A 23,025-nucleotide genomic window follows, 5' to 3' on the forward strand; every position below is an offset into this window, starting at 1 on the left:
AGGAAGATCCCCTGGAGGAGGAAATGGCAACCCACTGCAGTCCTTTTACCTGGAGAATCCCATGAACAGAGGAGCCTAGCAGGCTATACCCCATGGGATCGTAGAGTCAGACACAACTGAAATGGCTGAGCACAAGCACAAGAGATTTGAGTGGGAAAAAAATGGATAGGCTGGAACAGCACTTCAACAGAGAAAAAGCAACTGGAGAAGACGTGACTTGTGCTCTGCCCACATACCTGCTCTGGAGGTTACCACGAGCAGCCCCACGGAACCATCGGCTACCCGTGTCTCTCTGCCTTGATGTCTCATTGCTGCCTCCACTGGCCCACAGTGCAGGTCAGATGTGACTGAGTGTCAGTGCTGCCAGAGTGAGTCTTTACCACTGAAAGGAGAGAACTGGCAATAAATACCCCAGGTCCTCCTCCTTGGAAAGACAACTTGTGTTCCACATGCTCCCAGAAAGCAGTTAGCACGACTGAGCTTCTGCTTGCAGCAGCAATGACCTCTTGAGGCGATCCTCCCTTTCCCACTCCTCCCACTCAATCACAGCACTTTCTGGGGCACCTCCCACGAAGAGTAGTCCCTCACTTGTCTCAGGAGAAAACCAAAACAAATATCAACCAAAAGAAATTCTGAGTAAAAGGATCAGACAAATGGCTTTTAAGACCATGAACAGATACCTTCTGTGTTAAGTAGGTAACTATAGCAATTCAAACTTATTGACGGTTTAGTGAAAGCCTGTTATACAACATTGTCTCATTGGAGTATGTTGAGGGGAGTTAAAGAAGCCACTGTTCCCACATAGAGTTCTGTGTACAAAGCAGATGGAATAACCAAAAGAGCCAAGATATGACTAAGAGAGAGATTTCAGAGGATGCAAGAGTTGGAGAAAGTGGTTTGTGCAAAGAATAAAAGTCTCTGAACACCCTGAGACATAAAAGTGATTGATATGAGGTTTCTCCTCAGATGGGAAACAATTGCTCAAGCCATTTTTCTTTCTATTTAGGAAAATAAGGACCAAGCCAGATCAAGGACTTAGGAGCACAAAGGTGGCTGCCGGGTTGGCTTCCACTCATCAAATTTTCAGTTTGTTGCTGAGGATGGAATCAGGAGACCGACACAGACAAGAATGCCCTTCTCGTAAGGCAATGCCCCATGCATTACTGGGGCAGAGGCCAAGTGCATGGAGCTTAAAAAAGGGCATGACTGCTTCAAAAGGGCAACAATGAACAAAGCGTTTGAGGTGTGTTGATGTTTAAATACTGAGCACCTGAGTGACCTATATATGCAGAACTGTTGAGTAAAGGCAATGCAGAAAAATGTATTGGTGTAAACCCAAGGCCCTATGTCCAGGGTCTCTACAGTAAAATAAATGTATCAACTTTATGCATGGGTTTATTCTCAGACCTCATTTCACAGAGTCATAATAACCCTGAAGACAAAATGCGGTTGGATATGTTAATTTTTAATGGGAAAAAAAAAATATGTACAATGTAGCCAGAAAAGCAAAAACAATGAGTCAGAAAATGGTGAATAATTCTACAATCTCAAAGAACTAAATGTTAACAAATTATTCTTTCTAGCTAACTATTACCACAATTGATGGCATAAACAGATGGTAAAGGTGATTAACTGAAGTGATCTATATTGGATTAAAGGCAGCAGGCACATTGTACTCCCTCTCTGATGCTTCCAGAGAGGCATCCTTTGGCTTATCTATCTGAAGCTCCAGGAGTGCAATCTCCAGGGACAGCTTGTACACTTCCAGGGCCAATTTCACCTCCACTGGACTTGAGAGGCACTGCAAGAGTTTCTTGCCTGCGATTACTTGCTCACAGCCTTCAGGATACTCCTAGAGGAGAAACACATGATGAGTATGCTTGAAAGACTTCTCTCCTGATTGTAGGGGGCATAGTTCATGTGGAAACTGGCAGGGTTACAGATTCAGGACCAAGACACACCCCAGGACTGGTGGGTGGGCAGGAAAACCAGACACACCTTGTTTCCCACCATCATCTTCCTGAGAGGAATATAAATCTGCTCTGAGGCAGCCTCCCAGAAAGCTTCTGGGGGATCAAACACTACTTCTGACCATCCGGAAATGGGACAAGAGTATATCAAATCCTCTAGAAAAGTCGGGAGTCAGTACTACCAGGTCTGAGACCTCCACTCCAAAGGGGCTCAGTTTTCCCTGATCACAAGTGAGAACAGGAAAACTGCATCTCCTATCTGACCAGAAGGCTTCAAAGCAAAATTGAGAGTTCCTCTGAATGACTGAATCTTGACAAGCCAGATATCTCCTTTGCTGGCAGGACAGTGCTTCGGGGTTTAATAACACAAAAACTACCTCAAACTGTGTGACTTACCCACTCACACTTGGGTGCCACTGGAGACCAGGTTCTGTCCTCTGAGCAAGTGATATTTTCTGAACCAACCAAACGATAGCCAGACTCACACTGGATAGTAATTCTTTCAGGTTCAACATATCTAACCTTCTCCACAGATAACCTTCCATGTTCTATCGTTGGTTTCAGACACAATGCTGCAATGGAATCACAATTTTAAGCAAGTTACAGACCTAAGAAAAAACATACAAACCTAGGGTACTAAGAATGAACTGTATTTAAGTGTTGCTAATTGTTTTACCTTTTTCTTAATCTTGAGAAGAAAAATAATATTCATTAGCATATTTATTGAGCATTGGGATAGTACTTTATCAGACTTTGGGGTAGATCTTTATGTGATTATCTTATTAAAGTCTCACTATTTTATCTAAGAGAAAGTGAGATACAGAGAGGTTAAGTGACTTGCTGAAGGATATAACAATTTTAAATAGCATGACAGAATGTAAAAAGGGTATGTGACCCTAAATCTTCAACTATCAAATCAGCTGTCTCTTGTATCTTGTTTCCTGTAAGACAATAGATAAAAAATTTTCCCTCTTGCTTATTATTCTCCTGTGTGTAAAGGAGATAATGGTGGCAAATCATCCCTAAAGTTGTTGATGACGAAGTGATATTAAACCTGTGTGCCTGCAATAATCAGACCTGATTTTGACCTCTTGTCCCTGTAACTGCTGGAAAATGAGGAGTCCCTCACCACACAGCTACACCGTGAGCAGCTGGTGCCCTGCACTGGCTCTGACGGAAATGCTTGTGATTTCACAATGCTTGGCATCAGCCCACTGGGGCTTACATTCTAGACCAACTTCTCATGAAAGTTTTGCTGCAGGCCACAGCTACACTCAGATAGAATGTACCATCTGTAGACTATTTCTGGAATTACACAAGAAACTGGGAGATGGGGCTGCCTCACAAAGGCTGAATTTTGTACCTGGGAGAAAGAAGGGGAGATTAATGTTCTGTGTGCCCTCTGAGCTTTTTGCTTTGGATACCATCAGACTATAGTGATTATTTTAAATAAGTCAAATCAAATGGGGTTTTTTTTTGCTGCCTCTCACAGGGAAAAAACTGTGCTCTCAATCCTTTGATGATAGCCCCACCCCCACCCCTAAAATGAAGAGGGAGCCAGAGTTACCTTTACACTGAGGGGTTGCAGGTGACCAGCCTGAATAAGTGCAGGAGAGTCTGTTCGCTCCAACCAGGGTGTACCCTTCATCACATTTATATTCAGCTTCACGTTCAAAGTATTTAGAGACTATTTTATGTTGTCCATGGGCAATGCCAGGAGGGGATTCGCAATCTTGAGGTGAGACACAAAAGTGAAAAGAGGTCGGCATGTAGAATGCATATAATAACACTTCCTAGAACCTGTGTAGCAAAGGAGGCTTCCGTCTGTCCTTCTGTCTTCTCGGCCCATCCAATCACTTAGCCAAATGCAGGACTCCAGCTGCCTTCATGAAGGCCTGAGGCTCGGGAACCATGGAAAGGTTACAGTGGACTGACAAGCACTTAGGATTTGCTTCCTTTTTTTGAAAATTCACTAAACTTGACACTATTTAGGAGCCATTTTGGCAGGAAGACAGAATTCAGTCAAAGCCACACTGTACCGGTATCACACTCCACTGCTTTCATGCTAAATGCAGAGATGTGTATCTGGGAGAAACTAAAGATGCAAGATAAATCCACAATCTCTGACTCATTGCTCCCAATAAAACCAGTCCACCCATCCTCCCAAGAATATACTCACTGTCCTCTAAAATAGTTCAGAAAGAGCTTATAGAAGGAATAAAAATGATGGCTTGCATGCTGGAAAATAGACATGACACGGTGCTGGGCACCTGTGTGAAAGGGAACACTGTCAGGACCCACACACACTGCATGAGAAGTTTAGATAAAACAGGTCATTGGAAATGCCTTCCCTGGTGGTTCAGACTGTAAAGAATCTGCCTGCAGTGAGGGAGACCCAGGTTTGAACCCTGGATCGGGAAGATTCTCTGGGGAGTGGAATGGCAACACACCCCAGCATTCTTGCCTGGAGAATTCCATGGATAAAGAAGCCTGGTGGGCTGCCTGGTGGGGTCACAGAGAGTCAGTCACGACTGAGCAACACTTGACACTTTTGGAAATGTCAGTAAAATATTAAACTGATGGATGATAGTATCTATAGTACTATCCTAAGATGCCTCCTTGAGGCATGGAAAATGTGATGCCAACAATGAGGTTCAAATGCTGGAGCTGCTGTGGCAAGTGGTAGAGAGAGTGATTAAGTGATTCAGAAGAGTGAGTAAGCTGAAGTAGATGTGCCACACACATGCAGGAAACTCCACCACGTGATTACGTTAATCCCCATAGTGGTCCTTGGCCTATGGGGTAAGACTGTCCTATCCAAGAAAACCAAGTAGAAGTCATTAATATGACCTATACCCTTCCCTTAGAGGCAAAGAAGATAAGTTCTTTTAAACATCATTTACCAATGTGTAGAGAAAATGGAGAAATATCTGTCACTCTTAAATAATTAAAGTTGCAAGAGTGGTCATCGTATCCCCATGTACTTCATGAGTCTGTCTACTACAAAAAATTAGGATTCTGGAGAATTACAGTAGACTACTAAAAACACAACAGCATTGCAGCCACTGTACCACACGTGGTATCTTTGCTAGAGCAGATTAACATGTCTTCTGATAAGTGATGCCACTGATTCAGCACTGGCCTTCTTTTCCAGCCCTGTCAGAAAAGAGCATCACAAGCAGTTTGCATACATATGGAAAGGTCAAGATCATCTATCTGCATTTTTAGTCCTTGGGTGTGATAACACTTCTGTCCCTGTCATAATAGACTCTGAAGATATCATGACCATGCAGACATCCATAGAACAGCACTTTGATACAGAACATCAGTGGCATCATGTTAATTCTACTGAATAAGCAAGACTAGATGGCATGATGATGTTCCAGAGTATAGAAGGTAGAGAAGGAAGAAAAGAAGTAAACTCTGAAAGGCAGGTTCAAATAGATTTGAGTGGGTTTATACTGTAGTAGGTGAAGGCACATGGACCAGAAAGAAAGGAAGAAAAAAGAATAAATCAGTTCAGTTCAGTCTCTCAGTTGTGTCCGACTCTTTGCGACCCCATGAATCGCAGCACACCAGGCCTCCCTGTCCATCACCAACTCCCAGAGTTTACTCAAACTCATGTCCATCGAGTAGGTGATGCCATCCAGCCATCTCATCCTCTGTCATCCCCTTCTCCTCCTGCCCCCAACCCCTCCCAGCATCAGGGTCTTTTCCAATGAGTCAACTCTTCACATGAGGTGGCCAAAGTATTGGAGTTTCAGCTTCAACATCAGACCTTCCAATGAACACTCAGGACTGATCTCCTTTAGGATGGACTGGTTGGATCTCCTTGCGGTCCAAGGGATAAATACCAAGAAACAAAAGGTAAAAATTGAAATGCCTAGCTTATCTATTAGATGTGACGCATTTTCATTGATTCAGAAAAGGAAGGGAAACCAGCAAAGTCAAAGAATGGGATCAAATAATGGGGGATAAAGAGAAAGTTGGACTAAGGAGCAGTATTTTTTAACAAACTTATCCACTTAAAAAACATTCAGTGTATACAAGCTTTTAACCTAGTGTGTTTTTTGTTGGGGTGTGTGTGTTTTGTTTCATTTTTCCAACTGAATGATGCTGCAGGAAAGGATTTTCACTGCAAGTTCATTTCCTGTGTTCAAATTGTACAAATGAAGCTAGGTTAAAAAAAAAAAAATACAACACATAAAAACATCAGATCAGACAAATCACCACCATTACACATTTCTTAAATTCTAAACTTACATTGTAAAAGCAAATTATGAAAAAGACATGCATGGTAGGGAAAGAACAATGGTATATTTCCTCTTTCTTGATGGAAGTCACAACAGTTACTAATATTTATTCCCCTGTGAAGTTCATTGTTCTAATTTCCATTATCCAAGGAGGAAATCTGTCCTTGAGGATATCCAAAACCTTATTATGCTATGATATTAGAAGCATCCTTGATACTGGGACAAAAGCCAAGCTTGTTCTCTGATCCAGTGATTGATCCACACACAGCACAATAATAGGGTCATTTCCCTAGTACCAGATGTCCTGGGAGGGGGCCCATGTGTTTCAACCAGGGGTTCCTGAGACCAACATACTCACAACTGAGCAAGGTATGGGAACTTCTAGGTTAAAAAGTGCCAAAGAATAAGAGAAATTTCTGGTATTGGAAACTTTTCTCAGTTCACACACACTTCAGAAGAACTAAGTAGATTTCCAAGAGGAGAAATCAAAGTTAAATTTAATAATTTCATCTGCCTCTAGATTGTTCTTCTTTAGTAACACTTTAGTTCCAACACTTAAACTGCAAAAATGTAAGGAGGGGAAGAATGACCCTTATCTCAAGATCTGATTTTCTATCTTTTCATTTTTAGCAGAGAGAGACTGAAAGCTACTGGGTGCTGAGCTTTGCACCCCTCCTTGTCTTTAAGAAGTCAGCAGTTGGCTTTAGTGAGAATAAGTCAGGAGCTATAGAATTTGTGCCAGCTTTATTCAACATTTTCTTTTTTAAAGTGTGGATTCAGATCTGACCATATGATTGCACAGTTATAAGCATTTTTTTCTTCTGCATGAAATTGATCAGGATCCTGTGGGGCTCCTGGGCACAGAAGCCCTTCTGTCCCTGGTTTCTTATAAGGAACACACCTCCAACCTCCATGACATTCCCCGAGTTCCAAAGGGCAGATTCTAACAAGTATTAATTTGGGAAAGGAAGGGATGAAAAGACAAGGGAGGGGCAGCCAGGAAACAATAGAGCCTTGAGGCAGCCTTGGTCTGCCTCAAGGATACATAACAATGTCTTTAAACTATTTAAGATGTCAGCTTTCCACTGACATCTAATAGAAGCAGAAGATATTAAGAGGTGGCAAGAATACACAGAAGAACTATACAAAAAAGATATTCATGACCCAGATAACCACAATGGTGTGATCACTCACCTAGAACCAGATATCCTGGAATGTGAAGTCTAGTGGGTCTTAGGAAGCATTGCTGCCAATAAAGCTAGCAGAGGTGATGGAATTCCAGCAGATATTTAAAATCCTAAAAGATGACACTATTAAAGTACTGTACTCAATATGTCAGCAAATTTGGAAAACCCAGCAGTGGCCACAGGATTAGAAAAAGTCAATATCATCCCACTTCCCAAGAAGGGCAGTACTAAAGAATGTTCAAACCACCGGACAGTTGCACTCATCTCCCATGCTAGTAAGGTTTTGCTCAAAATCCTCCAAGCTAGGCTTCAGCATTTGTGAACGGAGAACTTCTAGATTTCAAGTTGGGTTTAGAAAAGGCAGAGGAACCAGAGATCAAATTGCCTTCATTTGCTGGATCATAAAGAAAGCATGGGAAATTCCAGCAAACATCTACCTCTACTTCACTGACTACACTAAACCCTTGACTGTGTGGATCATAACAAACTGTGGAAAACTCTTAAAGAGATGGGATACCAGACCATGTTATCTGTCTCCTGAGAAACCTGTATGCGGGTCAAGAAGCAACAGTTAGAACCCCATACGGAACAACTGACTGGTTCAGAATTGAGAAAGGAGTATGATGAGGTGGTTTATTGTCACCATCTTTATTAACTTATACACAGAACACATCCGGTGAAATGCCAGACTGGATGAGTTATAAGCTGGAATCAAGATTACCAGGAGAAATAGCAACAACCTCAAATATGTGCAAGAACCACCCTAAAGGAAGAAAGAGAAGAGAAACTAAAGAACCTCTCAATAAGGGTGAAGGAGGAGAGTGAAAAAGTCAGCTTAAAACTCAGTATTGAAAAATAAGATCATGACACCTGGTCCCATCACCTCATGGCAAATAGAAGGTGAAAATAAGGAAGCAATGACAGATTTCCCTTCTCAGGCCCTAAAATCACTGTGGATGGGGACTGAGCCATGACATTAGAAGATGATTGCTTCTTGGCAGGAAATCTATGACAAACCTAGACAGTGTGTTAAAAAGCAAAGGCATCACTTTGCCAAGAAAGGCCCATATAGTCAAGGCTATGGTCTTTACAGTAGTCATGTATGGATGTGATAGCTGGACAGTAAAGAAGGCAGAGCACTGAAGAATTGATGGTTTTGCACTGTGGTCCTGGAGAAGACTCTAGAGAGAGAGTCCTTTGGACAGCAAGGAAATCAAATCAGTCAATCTTAAATGAAATCAATCCTCAATACTCTTTGTAGAGACTGAAGCTGAAACTCCAATACTCTGGACATTTGATGCAAAGAGCTGACTCATTGGAAAAGACCCTGATGCTGGGAAAGACTGAAGGCAGAAGGAGAAGAGGGCAACAGATGGCTGAATGGCATCACCAATTCAACGGATACAAACTTGGCCAAACTCCAGCAGATGCCGAAGGACAGGGAAGAAGTCTGGCATGCTGCAGTCCATGGGGTCAGGAAGAATTGGACATGACTTGATTACTGAACAACAAGAACAAGATGATAGCATTCTTCTTACCAGAGAAAGACCACCAGAGGCTACATTAAAGGAACCAAAGAAGCTCATCAGGCTAGGGATGGGAGGATAGTTAGGAGGTTTGGGATGGACATGTATACACTGCTATATTCAAAATGGATAACCTATAAGGATTGACTGTATAGCACATGGAAATCTGCTCAATATTATGTGGCAGCCTGGATGGGAAGGGAGTTTGGGGGAGAATGCAATCATGTATATGTATGCCTGAGTCCCTTTGTTTTTCACCTGAAATTATCACAACATTGTTAATTAGCCAAACCCACAAATAAATAAAAAGTTAGTAAAAAAAAAAATAAATAAAAGGATCACCTAAGACCAGATGAGGGAGTAGAGGCCCTGAATTCACTCTAATCTTATCAGCAAGCACACCCTGAACCATTGCTATAAAACTCCTCCTCAAATCCTGTCAGGTTGGGACACACAATTTTGAGAGGCACAAACCTGCTGTGTCTCCCTTTACCTGGCAAAGCAATGAAATTTTTCTTTTCTACTTCACCCAACACTCTGTCTCCAAGATCCAATTTGCACCAGTACACAGAGCCTGAGCTTTTGGCATCATGTAGAGTTTTAAATCCTTTATCTGGAGTGGTGGAGATATGAAATACAAATAGCAAAAAGGGAAACTGTGCTATTTTCATTCAAAATTTAACCATAGTCCTATTTCTATCACATAATGGTTTCATGAAGCCTAAAAGTGGTCTATAAAAAGCCACTTCTGGTCTTTTTGCATTACCAATTAATAAAACTTCCACAAAATTTTAATCAATAAGAAACCATATAATAATTTGTGTTTTTAACATGAAACTATGACTTTGATTATTATCTGAGAATACTACTTTGTGAAAGTCTGTACAAAATAACAAAATGGGAAAAAGTACAAGAAAACAGACAATTTTTCTGCTTGAATTCACAAATGGCTGATGCACAGTGGGTTGGAATAGAAACAGCAAAGCTTTACAGGAACTCAGGAGAGTTAGATTGAAATCACAGCGTTCTTCCACAATCCATCAGTGCTGAAAACTCTGAGCTGAAGAAACTGCTGGGCTAACTGGGTATGGCATTTTTAATGATTATTAAGCTATCAGTAAAAGCTAATAGCACTCATACATCTTAAAATTCTTGAATGAGGTCTTTCATTCTCTGTGGTTCTCTCTGCTCTAGGTATCATGCTGTCATCTCTGAAGTTGCGTCTGAAGATAAAAAGATGGCAAATGGTCAAGGATAGAACACAAGCCACCGTGGAATTCTAAGAGGATGTATATTAAACAAAGTAAGGTAGAGGCTCTCTGCCTCTTGCAGGCATCAGAAACATCTCTGCACCTATCTAAGCATTCACAGGCTTACACTCCTCTCCCTGCCTCTAAAGACAGTGTGCCTCCTGTGTGTCTTGCCAGAGCCTAACTGGTCTTGAGGTAAACTCCAATACCTCCCTTGTTTTTACAAAGGAAACTATAAATCTGAAGTTTTTTTTGCAAGGTAATCTATTGGAACCATTCCAACTTGTGTGTCAACAATCTTCTTGAAGTTGAACTAGAACAGTGGTTTCACACCCAAATTGTCATTCTGTTCCCAAGGCTAGAGGCAAATTTACTGATGATTTTTGGGTTTTGTGTGTGTGTGTGTGTGTGTGTGTGTGTGTGTTTCCCCATTCTGTAGAAAGGCTAAAGAATGAAAACTCTTAGCTCTACCTTGAATATGACCTTGGCTCAAGACAGCTATATTTGACCCTCACAGACTCCACCATCTCAGAATCCCCATTGCTTGAAACAAGAAATGATCCTGGGCTGATTCCCCTAGCAACCAGTTTCTCCAGGACTCCAAGTGAGGGCTTACCATGTGCTCAAGGCCAACCAGTCCAAGGCTTTTTACCTAATTTGAAACTTTCCCTTAATAATCACCATCATTTTCAATGTTCATGGAAGTCTTATTTACAATAGCTAAGATACAGAAGCAAGCAATCAACAGATGAATGGAAAAATAAGATAGATACATATATATATATATATATATATAATATCACTATATATATATAATCACTATAATATATATATATATTACTCAGCCATAAAAAAATTGTTTTCCATTTGAAACAACCTGGATGAACCTGGAGAGTAGTAAGCTGACTCAAATAAGGCAAACAGAGAAAGACAAACACTCTGTTTTCACTATACATTAACAACAAAAGAACAGAAAGAGAAATTCAAGTAACAATTCATTACCATTGCATTAAAAAGGATAAAATATATAGGAATAAACCTACCTAAGAAGACATCCTGGAGTGTAAAGTCAAGTGGGTTTAGGGACCATTACTATAAACAAAGCTAGTGGAGGTGATGGAATCCCAGCAGAGCTATTTCAAATCCTAAAAGATGATGCAGCGAAAGTGCTGGGCTCAATATGTCAGCAAATTTTAAAAATTCAACACTGACCACAGGGCTGGAAAAGGTCAGTTTTCATTTCAATCCCAAAGAGGGACAATGCCAAAGAATGTTCAAGCTACTGCACAATTGCACTCATCTTACATGGCAGCAAGGTAGTGCTCAAAATCCTTCAAGCTAGGATTCAACAGCGCATGAACTGAGAACTTCCAGATGTTCAAGCTGGATTTAGAAAAGGCAGAGGAACCAGAGGTCAAATTGCCAACATCCGTTGGATATAGAAAAAGAAGGGAATTCCAGAAAACCATATACTCTGCTTCACTTGCTACACTAAAGCTTTTGATCACAACAAAGTGGAAAATTCTTAAACAGATGAGAATACCAGACGACCTTACCTATCTCCTGAGAAACCTGTATGCAGGTCAAGAAGCAACAGTTAGAACTGGACATGGAACAACGGACTGGTTCCAAATTGGGAAAGGAGTATGTCAAAGCTGTATATTTATATGTCACCCTGATTATTTAACTTTTATGCAGACTGCTTCATGTGAAATGCTGAACTGGATGACTCACAAGCTGTAAACAAGATTGCGGGGAGATATATCAATAACCTCAGATGTACAGATGACACCACCATAATGGCAGAAAGTGAAGAAGAACTAAAGAACCTCTGACAAATTAAAGAAAAGACTGAAAAAGCTGGCTTAAAATTCTGCATTCAAAAAAAAAAATTCTACATTCAAAAAATGAATATCATCGCATCCGGTCCCCTCCCTTCATGGCAAGTAGATGGAGAAACAATGGAAACAGTGAGAGACTTTATTTGGGGGGGCTCCAAAATCACTGCAGATGGTGACTGCAGCCATGAAATTAAAAGATGCTTGTTCCTTGGAAGAAAAGCTATGACCAACCTAAACAATATATTAAAAAGCAGAGACATTACTTTGCTGACAAAGGTCTGTCTAGTCAAAACTATGGTTTTTCCAGTAGTCATGTACAGCTGTGAGATTTGGACCTTGAAGAAGGCTGAGTTCTGAAGAACTGATGCTTTCAAACTATGGTGCTAGAGAAGACTTTTGAGAGCACTTTGGACAGCAAGGAGATCAAACAAGTCAAACCTAAAGGAAATCAACCCTGAATATTCATTGGAAGGACTGATGCTGAAGGTGAAACTCCAATACTCTGGATACATGATTCAAAGAGTTGATTCAGTGGAAAAGACCCTGATGCTGGGAAAGATTGAGGTCAGGGGGAGAAGGGGGAAACAGAAGATGAGATGGTTGGATGGCATCACTGACTTGAGTTTGATCAAACTCTGAGAGATAGTGAAGGACGGGGAAGTCTTGTATGCTGCAGTCCATGGGGTTGCAAAGAGCCAGACATGACTGAGCAACTAAACAACAATGAGACAAAAGACCTGCACCCCCAAAACCATAAGATGCTGATGACAGAAATCAAAGAAGACACAAACAGATGAAAAAATACCATGTTTGTAGATTAAAAGAATCACTATGGCTAAAATGGCTATACTACCCAAGGCAGATTCAATGCAATCCCTATCAAACTACCAATGGAATTTTTCACAGAACTTGAGCAAAAAGTCTCAAAATTTGTCATGGAGACACAAAGATCCTGATTAGCCAAAGAAATCTTAAGGGAAAAAAGCAAAGCTGGAGGAATTAGCCTCCCTGACCTCAGACTACACTGCAAAGCTACAGTCATCAAGAAAGTATGATATTCATACAAAAGTAGAAATATAGATCAATGGAACAGGATAAAAACCCCAGATAAAACCTAGGCACAAACGAAGCAAGACTACACAAAGTTGGAAAAACAATCTCTTCAAGTGATGCTGAGAAAAATCATATAGAGCTACATATTAAAAAATAAAATTAGATCATTCTTTAACACCATAGACAAAAAATAAGCTCAAAATGGATTAAAGACCTAAATGTGAGACCAGAATCTATAAAGCTCAAGAGGGAAACATAGGCAGAACACTCTCTGACATAAATTGCACCAATATCTTTTTCAATTCATCTCCCATAATAATGGAAATAAAAACAAAAATAAACAAATGAGCTCTACTTAAACTCAAAAGCTTTTGCACAGCAAAAGAAACAATAAGTAAATGAAAAATAACAACAAAAAAAGACAATCCACAGCTTGGGAGAAAATATTTGCTATTTATGTGACTGACAAGGGATTAGTCTCCAAAATTTATGAAAAGCCCATGATGTTTAACAGTATCAAAACAAACAGCCTAACCAAAAATGGGCAGAAGTCCCAAATATTGACATTTCTCCAAAGACATACAGATGGACAAAAGGCAAATGAAAAGATGCTCAGAATCACTAATTATTAAAGAAATGCACATCAAAACTACAATATCACCTTACAGCAATCACAATGGCCATTATCAAAAACTCCACAGTGAGTGCTATAGAGGATGTGGAGAGAAGGGAACTTTCCCACACTGTTGTGGGAATGTAAATTAGTACAGCCACTATGAAGAACAGTATGGAGGTTCCTTAAAAAACTAAGAATAGAACTACTATATGACCCTGCTACCCCATTCCTGTGCATATATCTGTAGAATACATGGACTGAAAGGATACATGCACCCCAATGTTCATTGTAGCACTGTTTACAATAGCCAAGAAATGGAAGCAACCTAAATGTCTATTGACTTAGGAATGGATAAAGAAGATGTGGTACATATATACAATGAAATAATACTCAGCCATTACAAAGAATGAACATGGATGGACCTAGAGATTGTCATGCTGAGTGGAGTAAGTCACACAGAGAAAGAGAAATATCACATAATATCACCTACATGTGGAATTAAAAGGAAATGATACAAACGAACTTACAAAGCAGAAACAGACCAACAGACTTAGAGAATGATCTTGTGGTTGCCAGGGGGAACCATGGGGGAAGGGACAGTTAAGGAGTTTGGAATGGACATGGACACAAAACTACATTCATAATGGATAACCAACAAGGACCTACTGTATAGCACATGGAACTCTGCTCAATGTTATGTGGCAGCCTGGATGGGAAGTGTGTTTGGGGAGCATGGATATACATACATGAGTCCCTTTGCTGTTCACCTGAAACTATCACCACATTGTTAATTGGTTACACAGTTAACAAAATAAAAGTTTAAAAAAAAAAAAAAAACAAAATTTGATTTTTACTATAGATAGCAAAACTTAAATATATTCACTAAAAAGTTGGTAAATAGAATGCAAAAAAATTATAATCTCCATCAATTTGATATGAAAAAGTTCTTTTAAAAAATGTGTTTCCATAAGATCTTACCTGGGCTGCATTCTGGTGTTCTAGGACTCCAAGTGCCATGTTTTGTGCATGTAGCATAAGACGTATATTTATTATGACATTTATATGAAATCTCATCTCCACTGAAATAGGTACAGTGAGTTCCATCGCTATGTCTTCCAAGTAGAGTGATTCTGCCATTGTTATTCAGGTTTGGTACTGGGCAACATACCTCTAAAAAAATATAAAAGAAGGCTAATAGTAAAATCACTATGAGGAGGCTCCTATAGCTAAATCTCATTTCCCCCTTTAGAAGGTCTCATCACTGAAGAGAGATGGGGGTAACAGGGACGCCAAGTCTGTTCTCCCAGCCCCTGATTTGCTAAAGCACTCCAGCTCATTTGTTTCCAATACTTTATTTAAGTGGTGGTAAAAGATTTTATTAATGATATTTTAATCCAGTGATATTAAGGTCTTTCATTTCATTTCCACAAAATGAGTCTGAATGACTGCAATTAAACTTTAACTCCTAATGTGAAACAAATAATCTTTCAGTAAGTGAACTACCATTTTTCATTATTCGTGCAAGTGAAAGTCACTTAGTCATGTCTGACTCTTTGCGATCCCGTGGACTATATAGTCCATGGAATTCTCTAAGCCAGAATACTGGAGCAGGTAGCCTTTCCCCTTCTCCAGGGGGTCATCCCCAACTCAGGGATCGAACCCAGGTCTCCTGCATTGCAGGCAGATTCTTTACCAACGGAGCCACAAGGGAAGCCCAAGAGTACTGGAGTGGGTAGTCTATCCCTTCTCCAGCAGATCTTCCCAGCCCAGGAATCGAACTGGGGTCTCCTGCATTGCAGGTGACTTCTTTACCAACTGAGCTATCATTATTTGTGCATTTCACATATTTTTCCAATTCCAGTCTACAGAATAAAGTTCCCTGTATTCTGCACCTCAGTGTCTTCACCTCTAAAATGGCAAGAGTCTCATAAGCTAAGCTAAGCTAAGTAACTTCAGTCGTGTCCAACTCTGTGCGACCCCTTAGACATCATAGATGGGTATAAAAATGCATGTTGTCAATTGCAGAGTCCCATAAAATTGCATCCATGTCTCTCAGCCCCTCACTTACTCTCAAGTGAGACAAGAGACAGTCTCCTTCCTATCCTATTGAGGTAAAAACACTGAGTCAGGGATCAGAGTCTGTCTTTTAGAGGCAGGTCACTCAGCCCATAGTCCCACCATTCAAGAGACAGGAGACACAAGTCACCTTGCAGTTGGTTGAGTTCATGACTGCTTCACAGACTTTCCTCTGCCAAGCACCCCAGAGTCTACACTGGGGAGGAAAGGGCTGTGATGGAGGTCTGACTCAAGCAATGGTTGAGTTGTATTCCACATTCTACCTTTACCAATATTGGCGCTAATACTTAATCTGTATAATATTTGACTTCTGTGTTTGTACCTCATTTGATTCTGAATCAGGATAAGATTATAATGTCTCAGCTCAAACTCCGAGAAATTTATGGTCCCTTCTGGCAATAATAGTTCAATATACAGTTCAATTAATATAATTTTAAATTTATCTTGAGGAAAAAATTATATCCATTATAAGATGAAAAATCAAGCTCATACTGAATATTTAATATACAAAAAGATTTACAAAAAAAGAAACTCACCCTCACATTCTATGTATGGGCTCCACTTCAAATCGCTCTGACAAGTCACAGTTGTAGGTCCATCTGCCTTTGGCTTGTAGCCCAAATTGCAGTTGTAGTTCAGTACAGTCCCAATATCATGCACTTCCTGCTTTGTTTGTGCCCGGTAGCCATATCTTCCCCACGAAGCATGAGGGATGTGTGGTAAGCCAACACAACCATCTGCTCATAAAGAAAGAACAAGGGGAAAGTACACTCACTCTCACTAGGGATGAAACAGTGATCAACGAGTCTATCATATAAAAGGGTGGCAAGTCCTCGTTCAGCCAGGAACCAGCCTACCATGGCTGATGAATCAGCCTCATCAGAAAACACACAAGGACAAGCATCCAAATGTGCAAGGCATCAGAGAGGTTCTTACTAGGGGCACTGACAAGTGATTTCTGTGTGTTGTGCCAACTTTTTAAAATGTGAATTCTTTTTCGTCTTCATTTTACATCACAAATTTTAGTCTTTGAATTGAAGCATTGGGCTTGCTAGGCAGGTATGGCTGGAGAAATGTTCCAGGCAAACACATCGAACTTTCTTGTTTCCTGACTGATAGAAGAAAATAAACAAGAGCCATTCATCTTATCCAGATGATTTCAGGAACATTATCATTGAAGGATTTGTCAAGAACAAATTAAATACCAAGTGACTTTTGAGCCTAAGTATGTGTCTTGTCATCTTCACTCTTTCCTGATAATACAGGTTCACAATATGGAAATATAATATAAACATGTCAATTTGGACATTTATTATATTTTCATTTTCAAGGTAAGGGTCTTTTTAAACAGTTTTATTGAGAGACAAGTCACGTAACATAAAATTCATCCATTTAAAGTACACAATCCAGTGGTTTTCAGTATATTCACAGAGTTCTCCAACCATCACCACTATCCAATTTTTGGATATTTTTACCAACCAAAAATAAACTCAGTACTTGTTAGCAGTTACCCCCCAGTCTTGTCTTCTCCCAGGTCCTAGAGACCACTAAAAGACTTTCTCTCTATATGGATTTGCCTAACCTGGACATTTCAAATAATGGATGTCTGATTCGTAAAATGAGGATAATACTAGTGCCCACAATTCTGGACAGAATTCATTGAATTAATTCTTGCTATAAACCTATACTAGCATCAAGTTATTATTGCTACTATTAAGATAATTTTCAGGGATCCACATGAGTTTATAACTTCAGAGTATGAGAATTACATTGATAGTTAATCCATATAAAATTTTGTGTAAGTTAGAAAAAGATCTTTTCCCCTAAGGACTCTTTACTGTTTATCTTTAAAACATTTATCATATGATCTTTGTTAGGACAAAGCAATTTTCTATCGAATGCAAGAAAATTGTTGAAATAAACATACAATAAACAGTTTACTGTAGAGCAACCTCTACAATGCTAACCTCTATCTTTAGGGGTGGAGTATGCACAACCTTTACAACTGTGTGTGACAGCTTTTTGTGATGTTATATGACCTTGCACAATATACTGTAATTCTTCCTTTTTTCAACAAGAAAAAAAAAAGATTGATCCAAATTTAAACTTCTAGTGTGATTCAAATGGGCTTAGGCATGTAAGTATGCTCCCAATAATATTTCTGGATATTTTTAGATGCCAAACATTGAAACTCTTTCATGGTCCATACTTACTGAGTTCACAAGTGGGAGGAGGAGGATTCCAGCTATTATCAGCTTCACAACGGATTAAACTGTCGCCTTCAAGCCGAAAACCTTTATCACAGGCATATACAATAGACTGTTGATAAGTATAGGTGGGTCCAAACCCAGAGGTTATTTTTCCATCTTTAACCACTGGTTGAACACAAATGACTTCTAAAAATCCACAAGAAAAGACAAATTTCAACTTTTAAAAGCTTCAGTAAAATGAGATTCCATCATATCAGTGCTATTTGTTACCACATACTGGTATAGCCTAAGTATCAGTTTACCAAATTAATGACTGCATCATTGAAATAATTGGTTTTTCTTTGAAAAATTTCACCTCCCCCAATATCTTTACCTTCCTTTTCATTTTAAAGTAATAATTCAAACCAAAATTCATCATTATGACTTACTTTTACAAGAAGGAGGACTTGGACTCCAGACCCCTATTGTCTTATTTTCCACTCTGCAAGAAATGGAGGCTTGGCCTAACATTGAGAAGTCAGGGTCACAGCTGTAGGTGACGGAAGAGCCATATGTGTAGAAGTCTTCATCTCCACCATTGTGTCTCCCATTACTAATGGTTGGAGGAGGTTCACACTTGGCAACTGAGATGAGTGAAGAGGAAGAAATAATGAGGGAAGGCATACTTACAAATCTAACATTCATAATGCAAATTCTAATGAAGTGTATAAGAAGCAACAATGAGGGACATGAGTTGTATTATTACCTAACTTGCAATAAAGTTTAAGTTTATAGTCAAGTCAAAAAGAATCTTTGCTTACTTATACATTGTGGGAGAGGATCACTCCAGCCAACTCCTTTATCTTGGATCTCACAATAACTATTGGCTGAGCCAGTTAAGATATACCTGAATAAGACAGGATTGAAGATTTTATTTTATTTTATTTTTTTTACAACAAAAAAGATGACTCTCATATGTATTATGCTGACAGAGAGAAGACATTCACAAATTAGGATATACAATGGGATTACATTTAGGATTGAAGATTTTAATGGAATTATTTCTAGTATAAATTAAGTTGAATAAAGGAGTCTGAATAAATAGACTTATTCTATATTAAAAATGAAGAAATAATATTTTATCAGATAACACTTTCCACTGAGAAAGTTTTGTAAAACTTTTACAAAACTCCATTTTGTAAAATTGTATCACTGCAATTAGATGTGTATCTGTTAATTTGTTCTTTTATTTTTTTTAATTTGTTCTTTTATTCTATAATCTATTACTGTCCTGGAAAATTAAACTTGAAACTTGGCCTCATCAAATCTGGGTGCACAAGTAAATGAATAAACAGACAAAGAAGAATGTTACTTTCCTGAGTGAAGTGATTAATCTTGATTAGCTATGGGAAATTGGATTGCTTAAAAGCAACAGTGGTGATGATGTTTATATCTGAAAAGTAGGGAGATTTCCTGGACACCACCTTGTACTACTTCCATGGCCTCTAATTAAAGTCAATGAAAACTATAACAACCCAATACATTCAGGACTGCTAATCGTCATTAAAGAATAAAGGTTCATACATCTTGGGTCAGAAATCAAGTCTCAGTAAACTTAAGAAAATTGAAATCATATCAAGCATCTTTTCTAGCCACAATACTATGAGACTAGATATTAGTTATGGGGGGGGGGACTGTAAAAAAATATACATATAAACACATGGAGATTAAATAATACATTCTAAGTAATGAACATGTTGTTGAAGAAATAAAACGGGAAATGAAAAAATCTTTAGAAACAAATGACGATGAAAACACAACAACCCAAAACCTATGGGATTCATCAAAAGCAGTTCTAAAAGGGAAGTTTGTAGCAATACAATCCTACCACAAGAAACAAGAAAAAATCAAATAGAAAACTTAACTTTACAACTAAAATAACAAAAAGAAGAACAAAAAGATCCCAAAGTCACTAAAAGCAAAGATATCATGAAGATCAGAGCAGAAATAAATGAAAAAGAAATAAATGGAACAATAATAAAGATTAATACAACTAAAAGATGGTTCTTTGAGAAAATAAATAATATTAACAAACCATTAGCCAGACTCATCAAGAAAAAAGGGAGAAGAATCAAATCAACAAAATTAGGAATGAAAAAGGATAAGTTACAAAAGACAATGCAAAAATACAAAGGATTTTAAGAGACTATTATAAGCAACTATATGTAAATAAAATGGACAACCCAGAAGAAATGGACAGATTTTTAGAAAAGTTCAAACTTCCAAGAGTGAACAGAAAGAAATAGAATATATGAACAAGCCAATTACAAGCAGTGAAATTTAAAAATGTGATTGAAAAAAAAGGAAAACTCCCAAAAAGCAGAAACCCAGGGCCAGATGGCTTCACAGGTGAATTCTATCAAACATTAGAAGAATTAATGCCTACACTTCTAAAACTCTTTCAAAACATTGTAGTTGAAGGAACAATTCCAAACTCATGCTACAGGGGCACAATCACCCTGAGAGCAAAACCAGACAAAGACAAACCACAAAAAGGAAAATTGCAGGCTAATATCATTGGTGAATATAGATGTAAAACTACTCAAGAAAATTCTAACAGAATTCAACAATGCATTACGAAGATCATACACCATGATCAAGTCATGTTTATTTCAGGGATGCAAGGATTCTTCAATATACACAAATCAATCAGTGTGATACACCATATTAATAAATTGAAAGATAAAAATGATATGATAATTTCAATAGATGCAGGAAAAGCTTTTGACAAAATTCAGCACCCATTTATGATAAAGACTCTTCAAAAAAGTGGGCATAGAAGGAATCTACCTCAACATAATAAAGGGCATATATGATAAACCCACAGCAAACATTATTCTCAGTGGTGAAAAACTGAAAGCATTCCCTCTAAGATCAGGAACAAGACAAGGGTGCCCATTCACACCACTGTTATTTGACATAGTTTTGTAAGTCCTAGCTATGGCAGAGAATAAAAAGAAATAAAAGGAATACAGATTAGCAAAGCAGAAATAAAACTCTCACTGTCTGCAGACAACATGATACTATATACAGAAAACCCTAAGGATACTATCAGAAAATTACTAGAGCTAATCAGTTGAATTTAGTAAAGTTACAGGATACAAAATCAATACACAGAAATCACTTACATTCCTATACACTAAAGCAAAGAAAAATCAGAAAGAGAAATTAAGGAATAAATCCCATTTACCATTGTAAAACAAAGAATAAAATACCTAGAAATAAACCTACCTAAGGAGATAAGAAGTGTATACAGAAAACTATAAAGCAATGATGAAAGAAATCAAAGACAACATAATCAAATGGAGAGATTTTCCATGTTCTTAGGTTGGAAGAATCAATATTGTGAAAATGACTATACTACCAAATGCAATCTACAGATTCAACGTGATCCCTATCAAATGAACAATGGCATTTTTCACAGAACTAGAACAAAAAACCTCATGATTCATATGGAAACACAAAAAGTCAAGAAGTGTCACAGCAATCTTGAGAAAGAAGAATGGAGCTGGAGGAATCAACCACCCTGACTTCAGACTACATTACAAAATTACAGTCATCAAGACAGTATGGTATTGGCACAAAAAATAGAAATATAGACCAATGGAACAAGACAGAAAGCCAGAGATAAACCCACACACCTATTGGCAACTTACGTTTGACAAAGGAGGCAAGAGTATACAATGGGGCAAAGATAGTCTCTTCAATAAGTGGTGCTGGGAAAACTGGACAAAGAATGAAATTAGAACACATCCTAACACCATACACAAAGATAAACTCAAAATGGATTAAAGATTTAAATTTAAGGCCAGAAACTATAAAACTCATAGAGGAAACATAGGCAGAACACTGTATGACATAAATCATAGCTAGAGTAATGAAAAAGAAAAATAAACAAGTGGGACCTAATAAACTTTAGGACTTTTGCACAGCAAAGGAAACTATAAACATAGTGAAAAGACAACCCTCAGAATGCGAGAAAATAATAGTAAATGAAACAACTGACAAAGGATTAATCTACAAAATATACAAGCAGCTCATACACTCAATACCAGAAAAGCAAACAGCCCAATCAAAAAAGTGGGCAAAACACCTAAACAGGCATTCTTCTGAAGAAGACATACAGATGGCTAATAAGCACATGAAGAGTTGTGGTACATATACACAATGGAATGTTACTCAGCTATAAAAAAGAACACATCTGAGTCAGTCCTAATGAGGTAGATGAAACTGAAGCCTATTATACAGAGTGAAGTCAGAAACACCAATACAGTATATTATTACATATATATGGAATTTAAAAAGATGGTAATGGCAATCCTATATGCAAGACAGCAAAAGAGACACAGACATAAAGAACAGACTTTTGGAACATGTGGGAGAAGGCGAGGTGGGATGATCTGAGAGAATAGCATTGAAACATGTATATTACCATATATAAAACAGATGACCAGTGCAAGTTTGATGCATGAAGCAGGGCACTCAAAGCCAGTGCTCTGGGACAACCCAGAGGGATGGGGTTGGGAAGGAACTGGGAGGGGGTTTCAGTATGCCGGGGACACATATGTACTCATGGCTGATTCATGTCGATGTATGGCCAAAACCACCATGATATTGTAAAGTAATTATGCTCCAATTAAAATAAATTAACTAATACAAAAAGAAACTACGACTAAAACCACCATATAACCCAGCAATCCCACTCCTAGGCATATACCCTGAGGAAACCAAAATTGAAATAGTTACATGTTCATTGCAACACTATTTACAATAGCTAGGACATGGAAGCAACCTAAATGTCCATTGGCAGATGAATGGATAAAGAAGCTATGTTATGTATATACAATGGAATATTATTCAGTCATATAAAAGGAATGTGTTTGAGTCAGTTCTGATGAAGTGAATGAATGTAGAGCCTATTAAACAGAGTGAAGTAAATCAGAAAGAGAAAAACAAGTATCGTATATTAATGCATATATATATGGAATCTGGAAAGACAGTACT

At 38.5% G+C, this 23,025-nt stretch overlaps 1 protein-coding gene across 3 annotated transcripts in view; it reads right to left on the reverse strand.

The window, feature by feature from the left end:
- Positions 1–1,444: 1,444 nt before the first annotated feature.
- Positions 1,445–23,025, reverse strand: part of C4BPA (complement component 4 binding protein alpha) — a 43,706-nt gene continuing 22,125 nt past the window's right edge. For all 3 annotated transcript variants that reach the window (XM_043486354.1, XM_043486353.1, XM_043486355.1), the window contains exons 5-12: positions 18,783–18,868; positions 18,411–18,605; positions 17,986–18,168; positions 16,309–16,509; positions 14,675–14,866; positions 3,538–3,702; positions 2,367–2,542; positions 1,445–1,852 (exon numbers count right to left, since the gene is read on the reverse strand). In XM_043486354.1, coding sequence (XP_043342289.1) covers positions 1,643–1,852; positions 2,367–2,542; positions 3,538–3,702; positions 14,675–14,866; positions 16,309–16,509; positions 17,986–18,168; positions 18,411–18,605; positions 18,783–18,868 — 1,408 coding nt within the window. In that variant the 3' untranslated portion in view covers positions 1,445–1,642. The remainder of the gene's footprint in view (positions 1,853–2,366; positions 2,543–3,537; positions 3,703–14,674; positions 14,867–16,308; positions 16,510–17,985; positions 18,169–18,410; positions 18,606–18,782; positions 18,869–23,025) is intronic.

Source organism: Cervus canadensis, chromosome 13 (assembly GCF_019320065.1).
Source record: "Cervus canadensis isolate Bull #8, Minnesota chromosome 13, ASM1932006v1, whole genome shotgun sequence".
In the NCBI taxonomy this organism is placed as follows: Eukaryota; Metazoa; Chordata; class Mammalia; order Artiodactyla; family Cervidae; genus Cervus; species Cervus canadensis.